The sequence below is a fragment of the Dipodomys merriami genome, unplaced genomic scaffold (genome assembly GCF_024711535.1).
Source record: "Dipodomys merriami isolate MVZ:Mamm:240054 unplaced genomic scaffold, mDipMer1.0.p SCAF_11, whole genome shotgun sequence".
NCBI lineage: Eukaryota > Metazoa > Chordata > Mammalia > Rodentia > Heteromyidae > Dipodomys > Dipodomys merriami.
The window spans coordinates 40,596,237-40,622,033 of NW_027202382.1; the positions used below are offsets into that span (position 1 = coordinate 40,596,237).

Genomic DNA, 25,797 nt, shown 5'->3' on the forward strand with positions numbered 1-25,797 from the left:
AGGTCAAGTGTTACAGCAAGAGAATGATTCCTATTGAAAAGTACATATTCTTAATGGTACTCATGATAGATTGTAAACTGGATTGACCACATTCCACTCAACCTGTATCAAATGAACATATCAGCATTACAAGTATTAAATGTTTTTCTATTACTATAGAGAATATAAACCAAAACATTAATATGGCAGTTATGTTGTTTAGGCACAGTTTAGTGATTTTTTTAAATAAACACTATTGAATTTAATCGAAGTTTTAGACTCAATAACCAAAGGTCAGGATCTCTGATTAGGAAAAAAAAAAAAAAGTAACTTTATGCTAACAATGTAAGCTGTTTAAAATTTCTAACACTTAATCTTATCTGGGTTTTAAGATTACTTTATTAAAAAATACAAGAATCTGAAAAAAGATCAATACAATTATCTTAATGTACAAAGTCATAAGCTGTAGCAGTTTTCAACTAAAATTTAAAAACACAACAAAGAGGGCAGCCCTTTAGACCAATTTATTTTATATCCTTTTAAAATATCATCCAACAAAGGACAATGAAGTTTACAGCTGGGTCAGGTTTACATAACTTGAGGCATCTGCAGTCCATCGTGCCCACTGAATAACAACTTTGCTGCTGAAATTTCTTGAAACTTACCAAACTAAAAGGAAAGGCTGAATGATACAAAAGGAAGAGTATTCAATGTTGTTAATTGGCTTTTTTAAAAAAGGAAACACATCCTGTCTCCCCAGATCAGTAAATAAGCAAGAGCTACATGCAGCAGTGTGAGTATTAAGACATTTCTCAAGTCTTCTCAAATGAGTCCAAGATGGGGATGGGATGAGTGACAAAACTGATAGAAAAACATTGCTATAGACACCATAACAAATAATAAATTTAGATAATTTAAAATTTAAAAAAAGGCAAGAGGCAGCATTTCAGCAGCAAAGTGCTCAATAAAAAGTATATTGTAGAGGGTAATACAAGAAAAGTGGGGTAAGAAGAGGGCAGAAAAATGGGTCAGCAGGAGGGGCGAAGGCCTCAAAGGAAATACGGCGTCGTCGTTCTGGGAGGAATAACACGTTCTGAATCTGGAACTGCCCGGAATAACTTTGGTTCTCTTGTATTGACATCTTTGAAGACCATGATGGAAGCAATATTCCCACAGCGATAGCAGTAGTTAGGAGCAGACCACACTGTGACCAGCTTCTCGTCAAACATAAATTTATAGCCTTCGTGTACAAGCTGATGTGCTCTGCAGATGAGCTTCAAGTTGTTGATATGAACAAACTGCAATGTAGAAAGGCTTTGTGAGTACCTCGTATACTAGAAACATCAGACTACAGATGTGAGAACCACTTAAATAAGTAAAAAAACAAGCCCTAAAACTAAGAAAGTTCCCCTGATTTTAGATCTGATTCTTTTTTCTCTCTCTGGTTTTTTTTTTTTTTTTTTGGTTTTTGGTTTTTGGTCCGAGACCAGCTCTAGAACTCGGTACTTGACGCTTTTGCTCACTGGCTGGTGCTCTATGAACTGGGCCACACCCCTAACCCCTAGAACCAATTCTGGAAGCATCCTCAATAATTTCCGTAAGTTTAATCAGTCATTAAAGCCTGAATCAATTACAGAATGATAGAAATTACAAAACCATACGATTAGAAGTTTCTCAGTAGAACATGGCAGCCTATACTTGCAGTCCCAGCTACTTGGGAGTCTAGAACACAAAGATCACTTGAGCTCACAGGTTTCATACTAACCTAGTTCACCTACTTTAATTAAAAAAAAAAAAAAAAAGGCTGGGAATGTGGCTTAGTGGTAGAGTGCTTGCCTGGGTTCGATTCCTCAGTACCACATCAACAGAAAAAGCCCAAAGTGGTGCTGGGCTAAGTGTTAGAGCACTAGCACTGAGCACAGAGAGGCTCAGGGACAGAGCCAGGCCTTGAGTTCAAGGCCCATGACCAGCCAAAAAAGGAAAAAAAAAAAAAAAAAAGGTGGGTTTGGTAGCACATGACTATAATCCTAACACTCAGGAGGCAGAAGCAAGACAATTAAGAGTTCAAGATTAGCCTGGGCTACTCTGAACCTGAAGAAAGGGAAAAAGAGAAAGAGAGGGAGAGGAAGAAGGAGAGAGGGAGAGAGAGAGAGGGAGAAAGACAAGAGGGAAAGGGAGAGGGAGGGGGAGGGGTGGGGGAGGGGGAGAAGGGGAGGGGGGGAGGGGGAGAGAGAGAGAGAGAGGAGTGTGTGAATGAGTTTCTGAACAAAAATCCTCCCATAACTACTATTAGATATAAAACAATGTCATTTGTTAACAATTTAGTATATATAGGGAGAGGGAGAGGGAGAGGGAGAGGGAGAGGGAAAGGGAGAGAGAGGAAGAGAGGGAGGAGAGGGAAAAGGAGAGGGAGGGGGAGGGGGAGAGGGAGAGGAAGGGAGAGGGAGAAGGAGAGGGAGAGGGAGAGTGTGAATGAGTTTCTGAACAAAAATCCTCCATAACTACTATTAGATATAAATACAACGGCATTTGTTAAGGATTTAGTATATATAGTTCTTCCAATAATTCTTTCTTTTTCTTTTGGTCAGTCATGGGGCTTGAACTCTGGGCCTGGGCGCTGTCCCTCAGCTCTTCAGCTCAAGGCTAGCACTCTACCATTTGAGTCACAGCACCACTTCCAGCTTTTTCTGCTTATGTTGTGCTGAGGAATCGTACCCAGGGCCTCATGCATGTGAGGCAAGCACTCTACCGCTGGGCCATGTTCCCAGCCCTTCTTCCAATAATTCTGAAAGAGATTTATTGTTTTCTTTTTGCAATTTGAGGAAAATAAAGCTCAGGCTGGATAAAAATTAACTAAGCGAACTTTCACCAATGAGACTAGAACCTAGCTAGAACACTTACACATACATATATACATATAATTTCTTTTCATGTGCATGTGTGTATTGAGTGTTGTTGTTTTTTTTTTTGGGGGGGGGCATGCTGTGGAGCAATTCCAGCGCCTCATACATGCAAGAAAAGTACTTTACTACTAAGCAACATTCCCCACTTTTGTATACACTGAATTCACATGTGTACATTTAATCATTGAGGCTATATGAGAAGAATAATGGGAAAATCAAGTTCAGACTGGACTAGGTATGAATGTAGCCTATTTGAAAAATAAGTTAAGCAAAAAGGGTTAGGAGCTTGGCTTGAAAGGTAGAATGCCTGACTAGCAAGTTCAAGGACCAGATTTCAAACCCCAGTACCAGCAGAAAGAAAGGGGGAGAGAGCAAAAGAAAGAGGGGGTGGAGGGGAGGAAGGAAGGATAGAGAAAAGGAGAAAGAAAGAAGCAAAGGAAGAAAGACGTTGCCTATTTTTCCCTTGATATCTTGTCACTTATCATTTAATCATCTTACCAAGTAGATGCCGAGAGTAGGTGCTTTCACCAAATGATTTCATTTAACCATTAAAGAAAAATATAGAGCCAGGAGCTGGTGATTCAATCCTGTAATTATAGCTACTCAGGAGGCTGAGATCTTGGGATTGTGGTTTGAAGCCAGATTGGGCAGGAAACTCTATAGATTCTTATCTCCAATTATCTATCAAAAAGCCAGAACTAGAGCTGTGTAGAGCACTAGCCTTGAGCACAGAAGCTCAGAGACAATACCCAGGACCTGAGTTCAAGTCCCAGGACCAGCACAAAGAGAAAAAAAGAAAAACAAATGAACTGGGCTGGAAATTTGATACCCATACCTATTACAGTTTGAGTAAACTTGGCTACACGTTTATTACATCTTGGGCCACCATAGTTCCTTTACTAACCCCAAAACTACTTTTCCAAAAATGTTGGCTTTACCTCATTTGTGACCTTTGCTCCAAAGAGCCAACCTGCTCCTCGGGGACTGATTGCCCAAGTATCCACATCTTCAGGATCTGACCAGACCAAGTCACAAAATGCTCCTTTGTGAGGGATTTCTTGATTCCGTTCAATGGTTCGAATTTGATCCAGTGTTTTAATATCAGGAGATAAGCCACCATGAACACACAAAATCTGCTCATCTATCAACTAGTAAAAAATAGTAATAAAGGACTGAATGTATAACAATAAGCTCAATTAAATAAATATTTATCAATGAATACTAAATCAATATAACTGGGATGACAATTAGATAGAAATATGCAAGATTTTCAGAATGATGTAAACTTACAGCTGCTACTGTGAGCATGTCAAAAACTTTGGTACAGTATCTCCAGGCATTAGCATTTCCATATTTGGTTTGGCACTCATCTATGAAGAAACAGAAGTGTTCCTGTTAATGAAGTTCTAAAACTGACAATAAAAACAAATACAGGCATATTAGCGCAGCCTTAGGTAAACTAGGGTAGAAAATTGTGACTCATATTTAGCCCCACCAGGTCATCTATATAGTCAGAAGTATACTATCCAATTGTGAGTATATTTATTAATTGCTTCTTTGTGTATTCTGCCCCCTTTTTGCTTTGTTAGGTTACCTTCATTCATTTGTGAAATTTTCCTACAATAAAACAATCAATGTCTTATTATTTTTTTAAAAAAGGAAGTACATTATCTAACTACAAGTCCTGCTTTTCTTTCTAGGAAGGGCTCTAAGAAGTATTTGCAAGTATTCAGCCAAAAGGCTATGAAGGAAGGGTAATTTCATTCAATCCAACACAAAGGCTTTTGTCACATGTTAATTTTAGCAAAGAGATTCATTTATTTAATGGGACTGCTTTTTTTCAATCGGGCTAAGCAAATCAAACAAATTGGAAGACTTTTAATTATAGGAGCAAAGGTAATTCCTATCTCAACGTTTTTCAGACCTATATGGTCTCTTCTGAGATTTTCTGCAAATAGTACAATTAAATACTTAAGAATCCAGGAGATGGGGCTGGGAAGGTGGCTCAGTGGTAGAGCGCTTGCCTTGCATGCCTGAGGCTCTGGGTTCGATTCCTCAGCACCACATAAGCAAAAAGAAAAAAGCTGGAAGTGGCACTGTGGCTCAAGTGGTAGAGTGCTAGCCTTGAACTGAAGAGCTGAGAGACAGCGCCCAGGACCAGAGTTCAGGCCCCACGACCGGACCCAAAAAAAAAAAAAAAAAAAAGAATCCAAGAGGTAAACCTGTTAGTCACCACCACGTTCAGATTCTCAATCTAGTTGTCACAAATGCCCAGCTCAATCAAAAATGGAATCTGGGTTGGGCAACAGTAGCTCATACCAGTAATCCTAGCTACTGAGGAGACTGACCTGAGGATCATGGTTCAAAACCAGAGCTGGGTACCAGTGGCTCATGCCTGTAATTCTAGCTCAGGAGGCTGAGATCTGAGGATCCCAGTTCAAAAGCCAGCCCAGGCAGTAAAGGCCATGAGACTCTTATCTCCAATTAACGACCAGAAAACCGGAAATGGTGCTATGGTTCAAGTGGTAGAGCACTAGCCTTGATCTGAAGAGCTCAGAGACAGCGAGCGCTCAGGCCCCAGAGTTCAAGCCCCACAACTGACAAAAAACAAACAAAAACAGACTGCAGGAAAGTCCATGAAACTGTTTTATTTTTCTTTTGTCAGTTGTGGGGCTTGAATTCTGGGCCTGAGCACTGTCCCTCAGCTTTAGCCAAAGCTCCACTTCCCTGCCTTGGCTAGCTTTGAACCATGATCCTCAGATCTCAGCCTCCTGAGTAGCTAGGATTATAGTCATGAGCCACCAGTGACTGTCAGTCCATGAAACTCTTATGTCCAATTAACTAGCAAATAGCTGGAAGTGGAATTGTGGCTCAAGTGGTAGCGTGCTAGCCTTGAGCAAAAATAGCTCAGAGACAGCACCCAGGTCCTGAGTTCAAGCCCTAGGACTAGCACCAAGAAAAAAAACATTAACAGGGAACAGACAACCAGGGATGGCATCCTACAACTGTAATCCCTGAAATAAGGAGGCTTAGGCAGGAGGACTGTGAGTTTAAGGACAGCCTGTGCTACACAGCAGTTCCAGACCAGAATGGGTTATATAGTGAGATACTGTTACACATACACATACACACACACACACACACACGCACGCACGCACACACACAAACTCAAGTTAGGGGCTGGGAATGTGACTCAGTGGTAGAGTGCTTGCCTAACATGCATGAAGCCCTGGGTTCAATTCCTCAGTACCAAATAAACAGAAAAAACCAGAAGTGGCACTGTGGCTCAAGTGGTCGAGAAGCTCAGGGACAGTTCCCAGGCCCTGAGTTCAAACCCCAGGACTGGGAAAAAAAAAGAAAAAAAAAAGAAAAGTTAAAGGGAAATAAATGAAAATAATTAAACATAAGCATGCTTTGAGTGAGTTTGTTTTCAAAAGGCAAATAAAATAATATTCAGAATTAGAGCAAGAAAATCCTTACCATAAAATCCATACACCTGTGTTATCTGTCTACTCTCATGATTTCCTCGTAAAAGTGTAATGCGATCAGGCCATTTAGCCTTTAGTGCAAGAAGGTATGTGAAGGTCTCCAAACTATAGTAACCTCTGTCTACAAAATCACCCTGTAAAGTAAAAGTTTACAGTTACAACAATACAATAGCTACAACAGTCTTTTAAAATTACAACGAAGTATACAGACTAAGAATGTTAAAACAAAATAACAATAAGGAGTTAGATGTACTCAGATATTTGGAAGTTGAGTTTTAACAAAAAATTTAACAAAAAAAATTTTTCTTAATGGAAGTAAATAAACTGTTTTCTAAATATTTACTTGTGATTCAGAAGAGGTCTCAGGATTTGCTGTTCAATTCTCAATGATTTTCCCTGAAAAGCTATCAAGTTTCAATCCTCTCTTACTTGTATTGTACATGTAGATATTTATTAGTAAAAAGTTAAAACCTCAAATTATTAAATATTTATCTGAATTGTACCAGAAGTGCCTACTTAAAAATAGCTTTTTGCCCGGCACCGGTGGCTCACATCTGTAATTCTAGCTACTCAGGAGGCTGAGATCTGAGGATCATGTTCAAAGCCAGCCTAGGCAGGAAAGTCCACGAGACTCTTATCTCCAATAAACCACTAGAAAACTGGAAGTGGTGCTGTGGCTCAAGCAGACAGTGCCCAAGCCCAGAGTTCAAGCCCCACGACCAACCCCCCCCCAAAAAAATAGCTTTTTGTTATTGTTACAACAGGTATAATTAGCCAGGAGCTGGTGGCTAATGCCTGTAATCCTAGCTCCAGAAGAGGATGAGATCTGAAGATCAGTTTAAAGTCAATCTGGCAAGGAAAGTAAGTGAAACTCCAATTAACCAATTGAAAACCAGAAGTGAAGCTGTGGTTCCAAGTGGTAGAATGCTAACTAGCCTTGCGCAAAAAAAGCTCAAGGACAGTGCTCAGGCCCTGAGTTCAAGACCCATGACTGATGAAAAAACAAACAAAACAAAACAAAACAGATACAATTAAAACAGCATTCTTGGGCTGGGAAGGTGGCTCAGTGGTGGAGTATTTGCATGCATGAGGCCCTGGGTTTGATTCCTCAGCATCACATAAGCAGAAAAAGCCAGAAGTGGTGCTGTGGCTCAAGTGGTAGAGCACTAGCCTTGAGCTGAATAGCTGAGGGACAGTGCCCAGGCCCAGAGTTCAGTCTCCACAACCAGACCCAAAAATAAATAAATAAATTAATTAATTTAATTAAATAAAATAAAACAGTATTCCAGGTGATGACATTAACGTTTTGACTTACGTCAATAGTAAACCAATAGGAAAACAGCTAAAAGAATCAGGCGCGCCAGATGTGTCCAAATAAAATAACCATAAAAATGTTCAGAAAAAGTTCAACAGTAACATTACATTCCCAAAGGAAAGTAAGCACAACACCCACTATAACAGCAAGTGTGTATTAAGGGAAAGTAGGGAACACAAAAGTACACCTGTGTATATTCACCAGTCCATAGTCATAGGATTGAAAGTGAATAAACAAAGTGTGATAACAGTCAAATGAAGATTTATGCCTTAAACCACTGGTTATATGCTGGTTTTCTGCTAATGCTGTCAGCTGCAACCGAGTTACATTGAGTTGTATTTGTACAGTAGTTTACTCAATCAATATATCTTATCTAAAGACACAGAAAAGTATAGACTCATCTTTACACATATATTAAAATAGCAATTGTTACATGCTGATGAAATTATTAGGCAATTTATATATCTTAGACACAATGAAAATGCTGTCATTCTAAAGCAAAAGCAATCTTGACAGGTCTACCATCCAACAGAGACAATGTATGAAACAGCCAACTAAGTAGTTCCTGGTGTCAGAATTCATTCATGGTTATTTATATGTAATTAAGTTAAACTTTGATTTTAGTAAGAATTTGATACTCCCAGTGTTTACATACCATAAATATGTAGTTGGTGTCAGGAACCTGACCTCCAGTTCTGAATAGTTCACAAAGATCATAAAACTATAAAAGAGAGGCAATATATATTGATTATAAATTCCTGCTAGGAGTAAAACAATGTTGCAAGAGAAAATTGGGTAAAGAATCAGTATTAAGAAGAATTGTTTACATTTGCAAAAGAAATAAAGTATAAATGAAACTGCTGCACACACAGTTCCCAAGCCTTACTCATAGTTAAAAGTCCTCCTACCTCATTAATGATGCAGGCCCCTCGCTCCCATTGCTTTCATACATCTTCCCACCTATCTATAAAGAATTTCAAAATCATTTCAGTTAGCTAACTTCTCACTAAGCCAATCTGCTCATATTCAGCACTTTCTTTTCTTGCTTTTTAATTTTTTAGTGCCAGTCTTAGGGCCTGGGTGCTGTTCCTACATTTTTGTGCCCAAGACTAGAGTTCTACCACTTAAGGGACAGCTCCACTTCTGGATTTTTGGTGGCTAATTGGAGATAAAGAGTCTCATGGACTTTCAGCACCTAGTGACAGCATCCATTTTAATTTAAAAAAAAAAAAAGATAAGGAAATGCGTAATATATGTGCATATCTGCTTTTGGAGGACTTTTCACAGTGCTGGGATGGAACCCAGGGTCCTGTACATGGGAGGCAAGCACTCTACCAGGAAGTAAACTATGTCCCCAGCCCTACTTCACAGCATTATGAATTGTGAAACTAACTTATACCTTCACACTTCACAGCAATGAATGACTCTTTAATAAATAGAAAAAAAAATCCTGTATTTCTTGCAGAGCCCTGGTGGCTAGCTATTCAGAAAGCCAAGATCTGAGGATAAGGGTTCAAAGTCAGCCTAACCAGGAAAGCCCATGAGACTCTTTAATCTTTAACCAGCAAAAAGCTAGAGGTGGAGCCCTGGGACCAGAACAATAAACAAACAAACAAACTGTACCTTGTATTTTACTTGACTGAAATTTGGTAACTGACAAAATATACATTTGGTATACTTCTGTCAATTAGATTATCCTAATTCTTAAAGAAAATTTGACAGTTTTTCTTTTCTTTTTTTTTTTTTTTTGGGTCCGGTCGTGGGGCCTGAACTCTGGGCCTGGGCGCTGTCCCTCAGCTCCTCAGCTCAAGGCTAGCGCTCTACCACTTGAGCCACAGCGCCACTTCCAGCTTTTTTTCTTTTTGCTTATGTAGTGCTAAGGAATCAAACCCAGGGCCTCAGGCATGCAATGCAAGCACTCTACCACTGAGCCACCTTCCCTGCCCCATAGTTTTTTGGGGGTTTTTTTGGTTGGTCATGGGGCTTGAACTCTGGGCTTGGGCGCTGTTGCTGCGCAATTCAGCTCAAGGCAAGCGCTCTACCACTTGAGCTACAGCACCACTGACAGTTTTTCTAATACAAAGTGAAAAGGGATTTTGGACTAAGTAATTGATTGTAATACATTCTACCAAATTACAACTAATAATTTCCAAAATAAACACTCTCTTTTTTTGGTCGGTTCTGGGGCTTGAACTCTGGGCCTGGGTGCTGTCCCTCAGCAATTCAGCTCAAGGCTAGCGCTCTACCACTTGAGCCACAGTACCACTTCCGGTACTTGCCTTGCATGCATGAGGTCCTGGGTTCGATTCCTCAGCACCACATAAGCAGGAAAAAAACAAGCCGGAAGTGGTACTATGGCTCAAGTGGTAGAGTGCTAGCCATGAGCTGAAGAGCTGAGGAACAATGCCCAGGCCCAGAGCTCAGGCCCCACGACAGGACCAAAAAAAAAAAAAAGTTTCACAGACTTTTCCTGCCCAGGCTGGCTTTGAACTGTGATCCCCAGATCTCAGCCTCCTGATTAGCTAGGATTACAGACGTGAGCCACCGGCACCTGGCTCATTTTTCATATCTTAGACACAATGAAAATGCTGTCATTCTAAAGCAAAAGCAATCTTGACAGGTCTACCATCCAACAGAGACAATGTATGAAACAGCCAACTAAGTAGTTCCTGGTGTCAGAATTCATTCATGATTATTGATATATACTGGTAAATAACACCATGAAAAGCAGCATACTAAGCAATGATTCATTTTGCATTACTTCTGAAAGTGGAGGGAAAATATATGAGAATTTATGTGTTACCTAAAGTGGTTTCTTACTAGCTGGTCTATAGCTGTAAAAAAAAGCTGTGTCTGTAATCTCTTACATAAATTATACTGCTTCAATACTTCTTTGTACTACATACTTGCCAATGTGTTCATTTATACCCAAAACTCAATCTTAAAATTCCATTTCTAAACAAGTTCAAAAGGATATGTCCAACTTTTGAATTAGTCAGCAGTATGGAAAAGTCCCATGATTTGATTAGGAATTTTAAGAGTCAAGTATAAGAGAACAATGTTTATATTTTGGTGATATTCTTAAAATCACATGTGTAATAGAAGCCCAAATGAATTTCAAATCTCAAGTCTGTCTTTAAGTGACTATGTAAATTTGGATTAATTCTTCAGTTTTTCAGTCTGTTTCATTCTCCACAAATTGATCTTAAAGGATATCTTGGAATAATTTCATGGAGCACATGAAAAAGTATATTGTTGGGCAGGGAATGTGGCTTAGTGGTTAAGTGTTTGCCTAGCATGCATGAGGCCCTAGGTTCAATTCCTTGGTACCACATAAGATTAATAAAATAAAAGGAAAAATAAACATTAAAATTATTTTTTTTTAAAGTACATTGTTAATCTCAAAACAAAAGATAAACGTTAGCAAGAATTGTATATCTGACTGAAGGTATATATAATACACAAGTACAATTTAATGATTTTATTTTATTTTAGGAGTTTGAAGTTGTATCTTTGATCAAGGCTTTTTCATATACAGGTAATCCTTCAATTTTAATATTAGAACAAGTGGAAAACATTACTTGGTTTTTCCAATTTTTAAAAATGTTACCAAGAGGGCTGGGAAGATGGCTCAGTGGTAGAGCGCTTGCCTTGCATGCCTGAGGCCCTGGGTTCGATTCCTCAGCACCACATAAGAAAAAAGCCAGAAGTGGCACTGTGGCTCAAGTGGTAGAGCGCTAGCCTTGAGCTGAAGAGCTGAGGGACAGCGCCCAGGCCCAGAGTTCTGGCCCCATGACCGGACCCAAAAAAAAAAAATGTTACCAAGACACTGTTTATATTAATATCCTTTTGTTAGCAAAATACAAATGTTTTTTTTATTTTTTTATTTTTTATTTTTTTGGGTCCAGTCATGGGGCCTGAACTCTGGGCCTGGGTGCTGTCCCTCAGCTCTTCAGCTCAAGGCTAGCGCTCTACCACTTGAGCCCCAGCGCCACTTCCAGCTTTTTTCTTTTTGTTTATGTGGTGCTGAGGAATCGAACCCAAGGCCTCAGGCATACAAGGCAAGCGCTCTACCACTGAGCCACCTTCCCAACCCCCTTGTTTTATTTTTTGAGAAGTCAAATAGAATCTTTGAAATTCACATCTAAAGTCTACAGAACTTTAACCAAAGATGACATAATAGATCTCTATTTATGAGCAAATGACATGCAGATGTCAGATTATTATGACTTTACTATCTAGAAAAGAGCTTGAAAAGCAAAAAGGAAATAGCTGGTAAGTAGCAAAAATAGGACTTTATTTATGGAAGCCAATTTAGGCCAATCAAGGCCAATTTAGATACATTTCTGCTGCTTTATGTAGTCACAGCTTAAAGCAGGGAAGTAAGTCCTGTTGACATTCTTATATACCACACTGTTTACAACCTAATTCTAAGTCTTAAAGCCTCAACTACAGTATATGCATATATCAGGCTATGAATGACCTGCTGAGCTATTATTTCCCAGCACCAAAGAACATTTTTGTTGGTGATGGTGGTCGTGAGGCTTGAACTCAGGGCCTGGGAACTGTCCCTCAGCTCTTTGCTCAAGACAAGTGCTCTACCACTTGAGCCACAGCACCACTTCTGGTTTTCTGGTGGCTAATTGGAGATAAGAATCTCACTAACAAAAAACAAACAAACAAAAAAAAAAGAATCTCACTAACACCTAACACAGGGCACTGGTGACTCACGCCCGGGCAAGGAAAGTCCGTGAGACTCTTATCTCCAATAAATCACTAGAAACCCGTAAGTGGTGCTGTGGCTCAAGCGATAGAGCGCTCGCCTGCAGGGACAGCACCCAAGCCCAGAGTTCAAGCCCCACGACCTACCAAAAAAAAAAAGAGTCTCACTAACCTTCCTGTCGTGGCTGGCTTTCAACCGTGATCCTCAGATCTCAGCCTCCTGAGTAGCTAGGATTATAGGTGTGAGCCACCAGAGCCCGGCTTACATTTTATTTTTTTTTAACCTTTGTTATTCTTATTCCCACTAAGAAAATTATAAAATTTTAATACATGAAATAAACAATAATAAACAAGAAGAAACTTCCTAAAGCCAAAATATTTTCTATTAATTCCAATTACTAGGAGCAGCCCATGGTATTTTTTTAATCTCAACCCCTGTCACCATTCCACAGAATAGTAATACAGCATTATCTGCACTTCAGAGAATGGTGTAATTTCAACAAAATCCATAAATTATTTGACCATTGTTTATTAGAAAAGTAAAACAGGGTTTAACTATCAGCTGGTTTTTCTGTATTTGTTGGTTTTCCTTTTAAGTTTGCAACATGAATAGAAAAAGAAAATGACTCATACATGGGGCTGAGAAGGGGCTCAGTGGTAGAGTTCTTGCCTCGCAAGCATGAAGCCCTGGGTTCAATTCCTCAGCACCACATAAACAGAAAAGGCTAGAAGTGGCACTGTGGCTCAAGTGGTAGAGCGCTAGCCTTGAGCTGAAGAGCTCAGGGACAGCTCCCAGGCATAGAGTTCAAGCCTCATGACTGACAAAAAAAAAAAAAAAGACTCATAGATAGGACTAAAACTAAAAAATTCTTTATGAAATTTTACCTGTCCGTGTATGTCCCCACATACTGTTACTGGTGTTGATACTGGCTGAACATTTGACTCTTCCAACAGAAGGTCACAGACATAATCACATAGCCGCTGCAAGGAGAAAAAATAAAATATAAACTTTAGGATAATATTAAAAGTCTCAGTACAAGAAATACAAGGACTATATTTACAAAAAACACTCTCTGTGTGTGCATGCACACGTATGTGTGTATGTATTTTTTTAATTAATTAATTTTTTGACAGGCTTGAGGCTTGAACTCTGGACCTGGACACTGTCCTTGAGCTCTTCAGCTCAACCACTTGAGCCACAGTACCACTTCCAGTTTTCTGGTGGTTAACTGGAGATAAGAGTCTCCTGGGCTTTCCTGCCTGGGCTGGCTTTGAACCACAAACTTCAGATCTCAGCCTCCTGAGTAGCTAGGATTACAGGCATGAGTCACTGGTGCGCAGCCTCAGTATATTTTTTGATAGGAAAGAAAACGGCCCTATGATGACACTGGGATTAGATCTCTGTAAGCTTTCTTATACAGTTCATAGTATAGAAGAATTATGCAATTGCTTTTACAAAACACAAATCCCGTTTATTGATAACAGATTCTAAATACAGCTTTACAAGGAAATGGAAAATAATACTTTTCACCAAAAAAAGGGGGGGGGGAGTGTGAGTAAATAATGTACAGTAAATGTTTTGTTTTGTTTTTGTCATTTTAAGGATTAAACCTAGAACCAGTGAGTTATCCAAGCCTCCTTCCTTTCTTTTTGTATGTACGTATGTTTGTAGGTATGGCAGAGCTAGGGACTCACACTTACTAGAATGTCACTGTGCAATACTTCTAGTGCTGTTTTTCCCTAGTTATTTTTTTTGTTTTTTTGCCAGTCGTGGGGCCTGAACTCTGGGGCTGGGCACTGTCCCTCAGCTCTTCAGCTCAAGGCTAGTGCTCTACCACTTGAGCCACAGTGCCACTTCCAGCTTTTTTCTGCTTATGTGGTGCTGAGGAATCGAACCCAGGGCCTCATGCGTGCAAGGCAAGCACTCTACCACTGAGCCACCTTCCCAGCCCCTTCCCTAGTTATTTTTAGGATGAGGTATCACTTCCTGCCTAGGTGCCTGCCTAAGCCATGACTACCTCCTATCAGCTTCCATTTGTCCCTGGGACCACAACCAGTTTTGTGCCACTGTTGACATGAAATTTACAAGCCACCTACTTCAGCCTTCTGAGTAACTAAAATTATAGTCATATATCAGAGCAAAGACAGTAACAAGTTGTTTTTTTGTTTTTTGTTTTTGGTCTGGGCTTGGGCGCTGTCCCTGGCTCTTCAGCTCAAGGCAAGTGCTCCACCGCTTTATTCACACCCAGCGCCACTTCCAGTCTTCTAGTGGTTTATTGGAGATAAGAGTCTCACAGCTTTCCTGCCTGGGCTGGCTTTGAACCACGATCCTCAGATCTCAGCCTCCTGAGTAGCTAGGATTACAGGGGTGAGCCACTGGCGCTTGACTTAGTCACAAGTTTTTTTATCTGCTAAGTTAAAATGTAAATTCTAAGCCATATACTTACTATATGACATAAGAGTTGCATTTTTCATTTGCAGGGAAATGGATGGAGCTAGAAGAAATCATGTGGAACGAGGTAAGTCAAGAGCAAAGAGACCAACGGTACATGGTCTCCCTGATAAGTGGATGTTAAATCCAAAATGTTAGGTGATACGACAAAATTAACAGGACTTAAGAATCAAAGGACTTCCACTCATCTGGTCGAATCACTACTAAATAACCCTATGCTGCTGATCACATGTATGGTATATATGTGCACACCAGAGGGAAACCAGGAGGATGACACAGAACTAACGGGAATCAGGGAAAAACATACAACAGCGGGACCCATCAGCTGCACTGGACATTGACCAAAACGAACTAAGCAATTCAATGGCAGCGATGGGAGGGAGGGAACGAGTGAGAGGCAACAGCTGATGCTATGCAAAACAAAAGAAATGTACATACCACCCAATGTGGAAGAAATAACTGTCTCGCAAAGCTCATAGAACTCATAAATGTTATAAACCAAAGCTCTTAGAACTCATAAATGTTATAGACCGTGATAGACAATTTGCTCCAGGAAAGTTAGAACGTGTTTGTGACTTTAACTGAGCATCACTATCCCACAATACTGTGAAATTTGGGAAATTATGTAACCACTTAATCACAATAAAAAATTTGAAAAAAAAGAGTTGCATTTTTCACAATAAAAACTATGTTCACAAATCTGTGGTATATCCATATAGTGAAAAACTTTTTTTTTTTTTTGACGGTTGTGGGGCTTGAACTCTGGGCTTGGTTGCTGTCCTTGCTCTCTTCAGCTCAAGGCAAGCGCTAAACCACTTGAGCCACAGCACCACTTCCAGTTTCCTATTGGTTTATTGGAAATAAGAGTCTCACGGACTTTCCTGTCCAGGTTGGCTTTGAATGGCAATCCTCAGATCTCCTAAATAGCTAGAATTATAGGCATGAGCCACCGATGCTAGGCTTGAAAGACTTCTTAATGGGAAAAATAAGCTACTATCACATAACTATCTAAATTAGTTTCAAAGGATTTATGCTGAGTGACCAAAAAAAATATCCAAAACATATTGCATGCCTGCATTTATACAATTTATTTTTATATTTTATTTTTTGGTCTGGTCCTGGGGCTTCAACTGAGGATCTAGGTGCTGTTCCTGACTTTTTGTGCTCAAGGCTAGCACTCTACTACTTGAGTCACAGCTGTTTTGGTGATTAATTGGAGTCTCACAGACTTTCCTGCCAAGGCTGGTTTTGAACTGCAATCCTCAGATCTCTGTCTCCTAAGTAGGTAGGATTACAAGAGTGAACTACTGGTGCACTCTTTTTTGTGAAGTAACAAATTATACAAATGAAGAACATCATTTAGATGAAGTATCAGGAAAAATGTAGGTGGGCCTATAAAATGTCATTATGAAGAACTCTGATGATGAAACTGTTATATGCCTAGAACTCAAGATTGAGTAAAACCTACAAATTAACAAAAGTACACAGAAACTAAAGCTTCTTGTCATCTAAAACCAGCTTGCACCACTGCCAGAGGACTAACTGATTTTCTGACTGCCAAGAAAAGTGAAATTAAACAATCATAATGAAATTATTTTAAACATTCATTATGATATCTCAATGCTACAATCTCTTTGCTACATGAGGCACATTTTAGCAGTGCTGATACTTCATACAGAGAGGGAAAGACCAGAACCCTTGATGGGAAGGGGAGAGGGAAAATGGCCTTTATAAGAAAATGATGGGAAAGAGAATTGTTTATTTCATACATATTAGACAACAAATAAAATAGAAAATGTCAGAATAAAGTGGTTTGTTCTTATTCTGGTAAGATTTCAATCTTCTAAACACACATGAAAGACAAGATATTCTTTTTGACCTAATGTCTTTCTGGCCTTGAGCTCCAAAACTCCCAAATGCTTTAACCTGCCCATTCTCTAGCCATATACTATATATCCACCATTCACAACAGGAATGTTTCTAAACTCTGAGCCTGACCTTTATAGTGAACAGTCTCTAAGATTAAGCCAAGCACCAGTGGCTCATGCCTATAATCCTAGCTACTCAAGAGGCTGACATCTGAGGATCATGGTTCAAAGACAATGCAGGCAAGAAAGTCCATGGGACTCTTTTTTTTTTTTTTTTGGTCGGTTGTGGGGCTTGAACTCTGGGCTTGGGTACTATCCCTCAGCTCTTCAGCTCAAGGCGAGCGTTCTACTGCTTGAGCCACAGCATCACTTCCGGTTTTCTAGTGGTTTATTGGAAATAAGAGTTTCACAGACTTTCCTGCCTGGACTGGCTTTGAACTGTGATCCTCAGATCTCAGCCTCCTGAGTAGCTAGGATTACAGGCGTGAGCTACTAGCGCCTGGCCTATGGGACTCTTATCTCGAGTTAACCCCCAGAAAACCAGAAGTGGTGCTATGGCTCAAAGTGGTAGAGAACTAATCTTGAGTGAAAAAGCTCAGGGACAGCACCCAGGCAGAGTTCTAGACCCATGACTAACCCAAAAAAAGGGTGTTTTGGTTATAAAATTCTGATTTGCATTAAAAAAAAAAACAAAAACACTTCTAGCTGGGCATATGTAATTCACACCTGTAATCCTAGCTACTCCAGGCTGAGATCTGAGGATTGAAGTTTGAATCCAGCCTGGGTGGGGAAGTCCATGAGACTCTTACCTCCAATTTACCAAGAAAGCTGGAAGTGGAGGGATGATTCAAGTGGCAAAGCTCCATCTTTGAGCAAAAATATATGGTTCAGCACCCAGGCCCTGAGTTTAAGACTCTGACCAAGCACAAAAAGAAAAAATAAATAACTGAAAAGTACTTATGCTTCCGGGCACTGGTAGCTCATGCCTGTGATTCTAGCTACTCAGAAGGCTGAGATCTTAGGACTGCAGTTCAAAGCTAACACAGGAAGAATGTACATAAGACTCCTAACTCCAATTAACCATTTAAACTGAAAGTGGTGTGTGCTAAAGTGGTAGAATGCTAGTCTTGAGCACAAAAGTTGAGACACAGTGCCTAGGCCCTGAGTTCAAGCCTCAGAATCAGCATGAGGGGGTGGGGAACAAAAGCAAAAACCCATATATGCTGTCATGGTCAGAGGCTCATGTCTAATCGTAGTTAATCAGGAGACTGAGGATTGAGGTTCAAAGTCAGTCAGGGCAGACAAATCCAAGATACTCTTTATCTCCAACCAGCAAAAAGCTGGAAAGAGATGTGGTTCAAGTGGTACAGTGCCAGCCTGGAGCAAAAAAGCTAAGTTCAAGGTCCTGAGTTTAAATTCCAGTATCAGCGCATGTGTGCACATACATAAACACACCCAGAACCAAAAAATCACCTATGCCAAATCTCTCATTTAAGTCTATAATACACTTAGAACTATAAGGATGCAGAAATTAAGGTCACAGCTGGGCACCAGTGGCTCAAGCCTGTAATCCTAGCTACTCAGGAGGCTGAGATCTGAGGATTGCAGTTCAAAGCCAGCCCGGGCAAGAACATCCGTGACATTCTTGTTTTGTTTTGTTTTGTTTTTGGGTCCGGTTGTGGGGCCTGAACTCTGGGCCTAGGTGCTGTCCCTCAGCTCTTCAGCTCAAGGCTAGCGCTCTACCACTTGAGCCACAGCGCCACTTCAGGCTTTTTTCTTTTTGCTTATGTGGTGCTGAGGAATTGAACCCAGGGCCTCATGCATGCAAGGCAAGCACTTTACCACTGAGCCACCTTCCCAGCCCCACGTTCATGACATTCTTAACTCCAATAAACCACTCAGAAAAACCAGAAGTGGCACTGTGGCTCAAGTGATAGAGCGCTCACCTTGAGTTGAACAGCTGAGAAACAGCAACCAGGCCCAGAGTTGAAGCCCCACAACTGACAAAAATAAAAAAAATTAAGGTTACAAAGCTACTTAACCTTAGTAATATCTGTGATTAGTGTTTCTACCTTTTAAACCATACCTTTCAAATCTTGAGTTGTTCAATTCAAACAATAATTACTGAGTACCCAATATGTTACCAAGTACTGGTCTAGACACAAAGTAAATACCAGTAATCAAAACTGAAAATGGCTTATATTCTATCAGGGAAAGATAATAAGTAAGTAAAAAGTACATAGTAATTTGTAAGACAGTGTTTATGAGCAAGGGAGAAAACTTGCACTGAAAGAGAAGTAACAAGTGCTATAAGTAGAAGGTAGGTCTTGATATTTTGTTTTAAATAATAAGAAGCCTCACTGATAAAGTGAGTTTTGTAACAAAGTTAAGACTACTGGAAGCTGGGAGACATGGGGCCCACCAGACTTGTCTACATTGCAAGACACTGTCTTAAACCAAGGGCTTTCCGATGTAACTCAATGATAAAGATCTTGCCTAAAAGAGCAAGGTCTGGGTTAATCCTTCACCCCAACCCTCCCCCCCCCAAAAAAAAATCCCTGACATAAAGCATATTTGCTGTCTGAAAAGTAACCTTGAGCCTGAAATAGCTGCAAAGCCTAAACTGAATGAGACTTTAAGATGAGAGTGTACCACAGAATTCCTTAGGTACTTAGGGGTTAACATAACTACCTGGGTTTCTACTGAGTGTCATGGAAAACCACTGGAAGGTCCTAAACAGAAAACTGACATGACCTTAAATCTGCTATGTAGAAAATGGACTATAGTGCTGGGAATGTGGCTTAGTGGTAGAGTGCTTGCCTGGCACGCATGAAACATTGGGTTCAATTCCTCAGTACCACATAAACAGAAAAAGCCAGAAGTGGCTCTATGGCTTAAGTGGTAGAGTGCTAGCCTTGAGCAAAAGAAGCTCAGGGACAGTGCCCAGGCCCTGAGTTCAAGCCCCAGGTCTGGCAAAAAAAAAAAAAAAAAAAAAGAAAAAGAAAAAGAAAAGGAAAAGGAAAATGGACTAGTGGGTATGAGAGGTTGCTGTGGTAGTTAAGGGATAAAAGAAGATATAGGAAGATCAGATGACTTGGTCCAGCATAGTAAAAGTAGAAAACAATGACAAGTAGATAGATTCCAGATGACCAATTTGGTACAGGGTGTTAAGATACACTAAATAATAAATGATAACTAAAGGTTTCTGGCCTAAGAAACTACAAAAATGGAAAAAAATTAAAATAACTAACATAGTCAAGACTCCAAAGAAAGCAGGGGAGTGGAAGCAGGGGAATCTGCAGAAAAACCTAAGAATAAATCTTAACCAAGAAGTGAACAACCTCTATAATAAAACTATACATCACCAAAAGAATGAATTAAAGACACTAAAAGTTGGAAAGATGACTCATGGTCATGGATCAGCAAAATTAATATCATGAAAATGGCAATAGTACCAAAACATAATCTACAGATTCAATAAAATCCTATCAACATCTCAATGTCATTCTTCATAGAAATAGAAAAATAAACCCAAAAATTCATATGAAAGCATAAAAGACTCAATAGCAAAAGAAATCCTGGGTAAGAATAACAACAGAAGTATCATAATACTGAACTACAGACCCATAGTAAAAAACAGAAGAGTACTGGCAAAATAAATAAATAAACCAGACCCAAAGACCAATGGAACAGAATAGTAAAACCAGAAATGCACTCAGTTACAGCCATATAATTTTCTTTTCTTTTTTTTTTTTTTGGGGGGGGGGGGTTCCAGTCATGCGGCCTGAACTTTAGGCCTGGGAGCTGTCCCTCAGCTCTTCAGCTCAAGGCTAGCACTCTACCACTTGAGCCACAGCGCCACTTCCGGCTTTTGTCTTATGTGGTGCTGAGGAATCGAACCCAGGGCCTCGAGCATGCAAAGCAAGTGCTCTACCACTGAGCCACCTTCCCAGCCCTGTGCCATATAATTTTCAATAAAGGAACCAAAAACATACAACAGAGAATAAGACAGCCTCTTCAACAAATGGTGCTGGCAAAACTGCAGGAGACTGAAACTCGGTTTTGAGTTCAAGCCTTATCACTGACAATAATAAGTAGTTTGACTATTTTGAATATGCTGCCATAAACAGTAATTACTTGCATTTCTTCAGATATATAATAGCAGGATAGTATGATAGGCATGATAGTTCTTAGTTTCTTTGAAGAGCTTCTGTACTGACATCCATACTGGTTACACTAATTCACATTCCCACAAACAGTACATAAGGGTTTCTTTCCCCCATCGCCCATCCTCATCAGCATTTGTTTTCTCTTCCTTTAAAAAAAAAAAAGGAAGTGGCGCTGTAGCTCAAGTGGTAGTGCGCTCGCCTTGAGTTGAAGAGCTGAGGGACAATGCCCAGGCCCAGAGTTCAAGCCCCACGACCGACAAAAAAATAAATAAATAAAAATTAAAAAAAAATAAAAAACAAAAAAAATTTTTTTGCCAGTCATGGGGCTTGAACTTAGGGCCTGGGCTCTGTCCCTGAGCTTCTTTGTGCTCAAGACTAGCAGTCTACCACTTGAGCCACAATGCCACTTCCAGCTTTTTCAGAGTAGCTTACTGGAGATAAGAATCTCATGGAAGCCGGCGCCCGGTGGCTCTCGCCTCTAATCCTGGCTACTCAGGAAGCTGAGATCTGAGGATCGTGGTTCAAAGCCAGCCCGGGCAGGAAAGTCCATGAGACTCTTATCTCTAATAAACCACTAGAAAACCGGAAGTGGCACTGTAGCTCACGAGGTAGAGCGCTTGCCTTGAGCTGAAGAGCACAGGGACAGCACCCAAGCCCAGAGTTCAAGCCCCACAACCGACAAAAAAAAAAATCTCATGGAGGGCTGGGAAGGTGGCTCAGTGGTAGAGCACTTGCTTGCATGCATGAGGGCCTGGGTTTGATTCCTCAGCACCACATAAGCAAAAAGAAAAAAGCTGGAAGTGCCGCTGTGGCTCAAGTGGTAGAGCGCTAGCCTTGAGCTGAAGAGCTGAGGGACAGCACCCAGGCCCAGAGTTCAGGCCCATGACCAGACCCCCCCAAAAAAAGAATCTCATGGATTTTCCTGCCCAGGCTGGCTTCAAACCACAATCCTGGGGCTAGGAAGGTGGCTCAGTAGTAGAGTGCTTGTCTTGCATGCATGAGGCCCTGGGTTCGATTCCTCAGCACCACATAAGCAGAAAAAGCAGGAAGCGGCACTGTGGCTCAAGTGGTAGAGCACTAGCCGTGAGCTGAAGAGCTGAGGGAGAGGGCCCAGGCCCAGAGGTCAGGCCCCATGACCCACTAAATAAACAAAAAAAGCAAAACAACAACAAAAACCATGATCCTCAGATATCAGCTTCTTGAGTAGCTAGGATTATAGACATGAGCCGTTCTGACAGGATGAAATCTCAATGTCATTTTGATTTGCCATTTCCTTTATGCCTAAAGATGTTGAATATTTCTTCATGTATTTATTAGTCATTGGTACTTCAGTAGTATAGACCTATCTGCCCAATTCATTTGCCCACTTGTATTGTTTGTTCTTTAAATGCTTAATTTTTAGAACTGTATTCTGGATATTAATCTGAAGACAAGCTGGCAAATATTTTCTCCTATTCTGTAGACTATCTCGTTTAAATTTTTTTTTAATAAAGGTATTGTTCAGAGGGGTTACCATTTTACAAGTCAGGTAATAAGCACATTTCTTTTTGGAAAATGTCACCCCTTCCTTTGTTCTCTGCCAGTTTTTACCTCCCATTCCCAGCCACAAGTTATGTGTCTTTTGTTTTGTTTTGTTTTGTTTTTGGTCGGTCATCGGCCTTGAACTCTGGGCCTGAGCACTATCCCTCAGCTCTTCAGCTCAAGGATAGCACTCTACCACTTGAGCTACAGCGCCACTTCCTCCCAGCCACAAGTTATATAGTTCATTTTCAACAATTTCTACTGAGTACCACTGCTGCATTTGTTCACCCAATGTCCCCCTTATATCACCTAAGACAGAAAAACAAACAAAACAAAGAAAAAAAAAAAGAAAAAGAAAAAGAAAAAAAAGAAACCCTCTTGTTTCTTTTTGGTCATGGGACTTGAACTCTGGACCTGGGCCTGGGCACTGTCCCTCAGCTCTTCAGCTCAAGGCTAATGCTCTACCACTAGAGCTACTGAGCCACTTCCGGCTTTTTTGCTTATGTGGTGCTGAGGAATTGAACTCAAGGCCTCATGCATGCAAGGCAAGCATGAGCCACCTTCCCAGCCCTCTTGTTTCCATTTCTTTGAATTCATTTCAATATACGTTATTTTATATGATCAGTGCAGCTCTATGTTCCTCCCTTAAGAGTATACGCCTTTGGTTTCACTGTGGTGACTGCCTAGAGTCTTGTATAACTTGTCATGTATTTTAGCTTCTGCATATGAAGGAAAAAATGCACTGTTTTTCTCTTTGAGCTTGGCTTACCTCAATTAACATAATTTGATCTAGGTCCATCCATTTCTCTGCAAATGAAATAATATTATTCTTTCTAATGACTGTGTAAAATTCCTTGTGTACAAGTACCATATTTTTTTGATCCACTCGTCTAATGTGGGGCATCTGGGCTGTTTCCATAACTTGGCTATTGTGAACAGTGCAGCAATAAACATGAATGTGCAAGTGTCTTTATGGCATCTTGACTCAAAATGTATCACCTGGCCTGTTCCTTCTATGACATTTCTATTCCATTCCAACTTATAGTCCACAATACTATCAGACCAATACTTCTGAAACCTACTTTTGCTGCCCTCCTTAAAAACCTCTCAAGAGCACCCTTCTACCTATGGCTGTGCTTCCCAAAACCAGTTCAGATGCTTTCTTCCAGATTTTTGTCAAATTACTATCACATTCAAGAGTGAATTTCGGTTAACAATTTTCTGAACTGAGGTTCTTTTTCAGCTAACCACATATTAAACAATATTCCAGCACAATGATGGTGGCTCATGAGCCTCTTTTTTTTTTTTTTTTTTTTTTGCCAGTCGTGGGGCCTGAACTTTGGGCCTGGGCACTGTCCCTCAGCTCTTCAGCTCAAGGCTAGTGTTCTACCACTTGAGCCACAGCACCACTTCCAGCTTTTTTCTGCTTATGTGGTGTTGAGGAATCGAACCCAGGGCCTCATGAGTGCAAGTCAAGCATTCTACCACTGAGCCACCTTCCCAGCCCTCATGAGCCTCTTATCACCAACAAACTACTCAGAAAAAGCTGGATGTGGTGCTGTGGCTAAACTGGTACAGTGCTAGCCCTCAGCAAAAAGAAGCTCAGGGACAGAGTCCAGGCCCTGAGTAGAAGCCCAGGACCCACAAACACACAAAATCTTAAAAATCCCATAGTCACAGTGGGATTTGTTTTCTCCAGAACATAAAAACATTTCAAGGAAAGAGATATAGCTCAGAGGCAAGTTTTTCCAAGCATATAAAAGACCTAAGTTCATTCTCTAACACAGGAAAAATGCATTAATTATTAATAATCATAGTAATAATCATTAATTTATGCACCACCTTAAAAAAAAAAACTCTTAGTCTTCAAAGACTTAGCTTCTGCCTATTTTCCAAGCAGCACTTTTAGCCAGACCAAACCACTTCAAGTTCTCTGAAAAGATGTCTTTTCTTTTCTTTTTTTTTAAGATAAAGCTACATGGTATACTATTGCACATGGCATTTATTCCCTTGTTTGTTCTTTCTTTCCCATTTCATCTATTTGAACTCTGCTCATCTAATCATTGCTACTTCTTTGTGAAACCATTTCTGGCTCCAGATTTAGATAATGCTTTTTCTGTTTTCTAACACCTCGGAAAGCCTTCCAGATTTTACCACACTGCATAATGATCATTTATTTAACTCTGTAATCTCTTTACTATACAAAGACACCCAAGGACAGAGAGAAGTATCTGGTTCTACCAGAGTATTCATAAGGAATAATACTTGTCACAAGGAGCTACCTGAAGAAAAATTTGGCCAGGCTTAATGGTACATTCCTGTAATCCCAACACTAGGAAGGCAAAGGCAAGGGGATTGCTAGTTTGAGGTCATCGTTGCTCACAGGGAGACTGTCTCAAAACAAACAAATAAACAAAGGCTGGGAATGCATTCAATAGAACAGTGCTTGGGGAGCATGGGTAAAGCCCTGGGATCATCCTCAGCTGGGGGAAAAGTTTGTTTTGTTATATGTGTGGAAATGCCACAATGAATAATACTACCTCATACTCCCATTCATACAATACTTACTAAAAACTAATTGAAAACAAAACAAAATCAATTAATCTTTACTGGTTATCTAAAACTTGGAAGTACAGAAACAAACAAGACTGATCCTATTTCTTTTTTTGTTTTTTTTTTGTTTTTGGTCCGGTCGTGGGGCCTGAACTCTGGGCCTGGGTGCTGTCCCTCAGCTCTTCAGCTCAAGGCTAGCACTCTACCACTTGAGCCACAGTGCCACTTCCAGCTTTTTTCTTTTTTTGCTTATATGGTGCTGAGGAATCGAACCCAGGGCCTCAGGCATGCAAGGCAAGCGCTCTACCACTGAGCCACCTTCCCAGCCCCCTGATCCTATTTCTTAATCAGTTTGTTGTCTGACATTTGCTATCTATCATACAAGGTAGAACACTGGTAAGTAGGAAAATGGAGCAATAACTAGACACTTGGTGGCCCAAGCCTAATTCTATCTACTTATAGGACTAAGATCTAGAGGACAGTAGTCCAATGTCAGTTAGGGCAGAAAAGTCTGAGAGACTCATTTCCAGCAAAAAGAAAGGCTGAAGTTGTAGCTAAAGTGGAAGTTGAGTGAGCAAGCAAACTAAGCAAGCATAAGGTCCTAAGTTCAAACCCAGTACAGGAAGAGGAAGAACTAGTCAGCAAAATAATGTCAGTATAGAAAAAACAGAATTTTAAAGAAATAAAAGGGCTGGGAAGATGGCTCAGTGGTAGAGTGCTTGCCTTGCATACATGAGGCCCTGGATTTGATTCCTCAGCATCACATACACAGAAAAAGTCGGAAGTGGCACTGTGGCTCAAGTAGTAGCGTGTTAGCCTTGAGCTGA

General features: G+C 40.4%; 1 protein-coding gene across 1 annotated transcript in view; it reads right to left on the reverse strand.

Moving 5' to 3' along the window:
• Window positions 1–488: 488 nt before the first annotated feature.
• The window catches only part of Ppp6c (protein phosphatase 6 catalytic subunit), a 32,945-nt gene continuing 7,636 nt past the window's right edge, over window positions 489–25,797 (reverse strand). The window contains exons 2-7 of the mRNA XM_070013544.1: window positions 13,293–13,388; window positions 8,341–8,406; window positions 6,363–6,504; window positions 4,173–4,252; window positions 3,821–4,030; window positions 489–1,277 (exon numbers count right to left, since the gene is read on the reverse strand). Coding sequence (XP_069869645.1) covers window positions 1,029–1,277; window positions 3,821–4,030; window positions 4,173–4,252; window positions 6,363–6,504; window positions 8,341–8,406; window positions 13,293–13,388 — 843 coding nt within the window. The 3' untranslated portion in view covers window positions 489–1,028. The remainder of the gene's footprint in view (window positions 1,278–3,820; window positions 4,031–4,172; window positions 4,253–6,362; window positions 6,505–8,340; window positions 8,407–13,292; window positions 13,389–25,797) is intronic.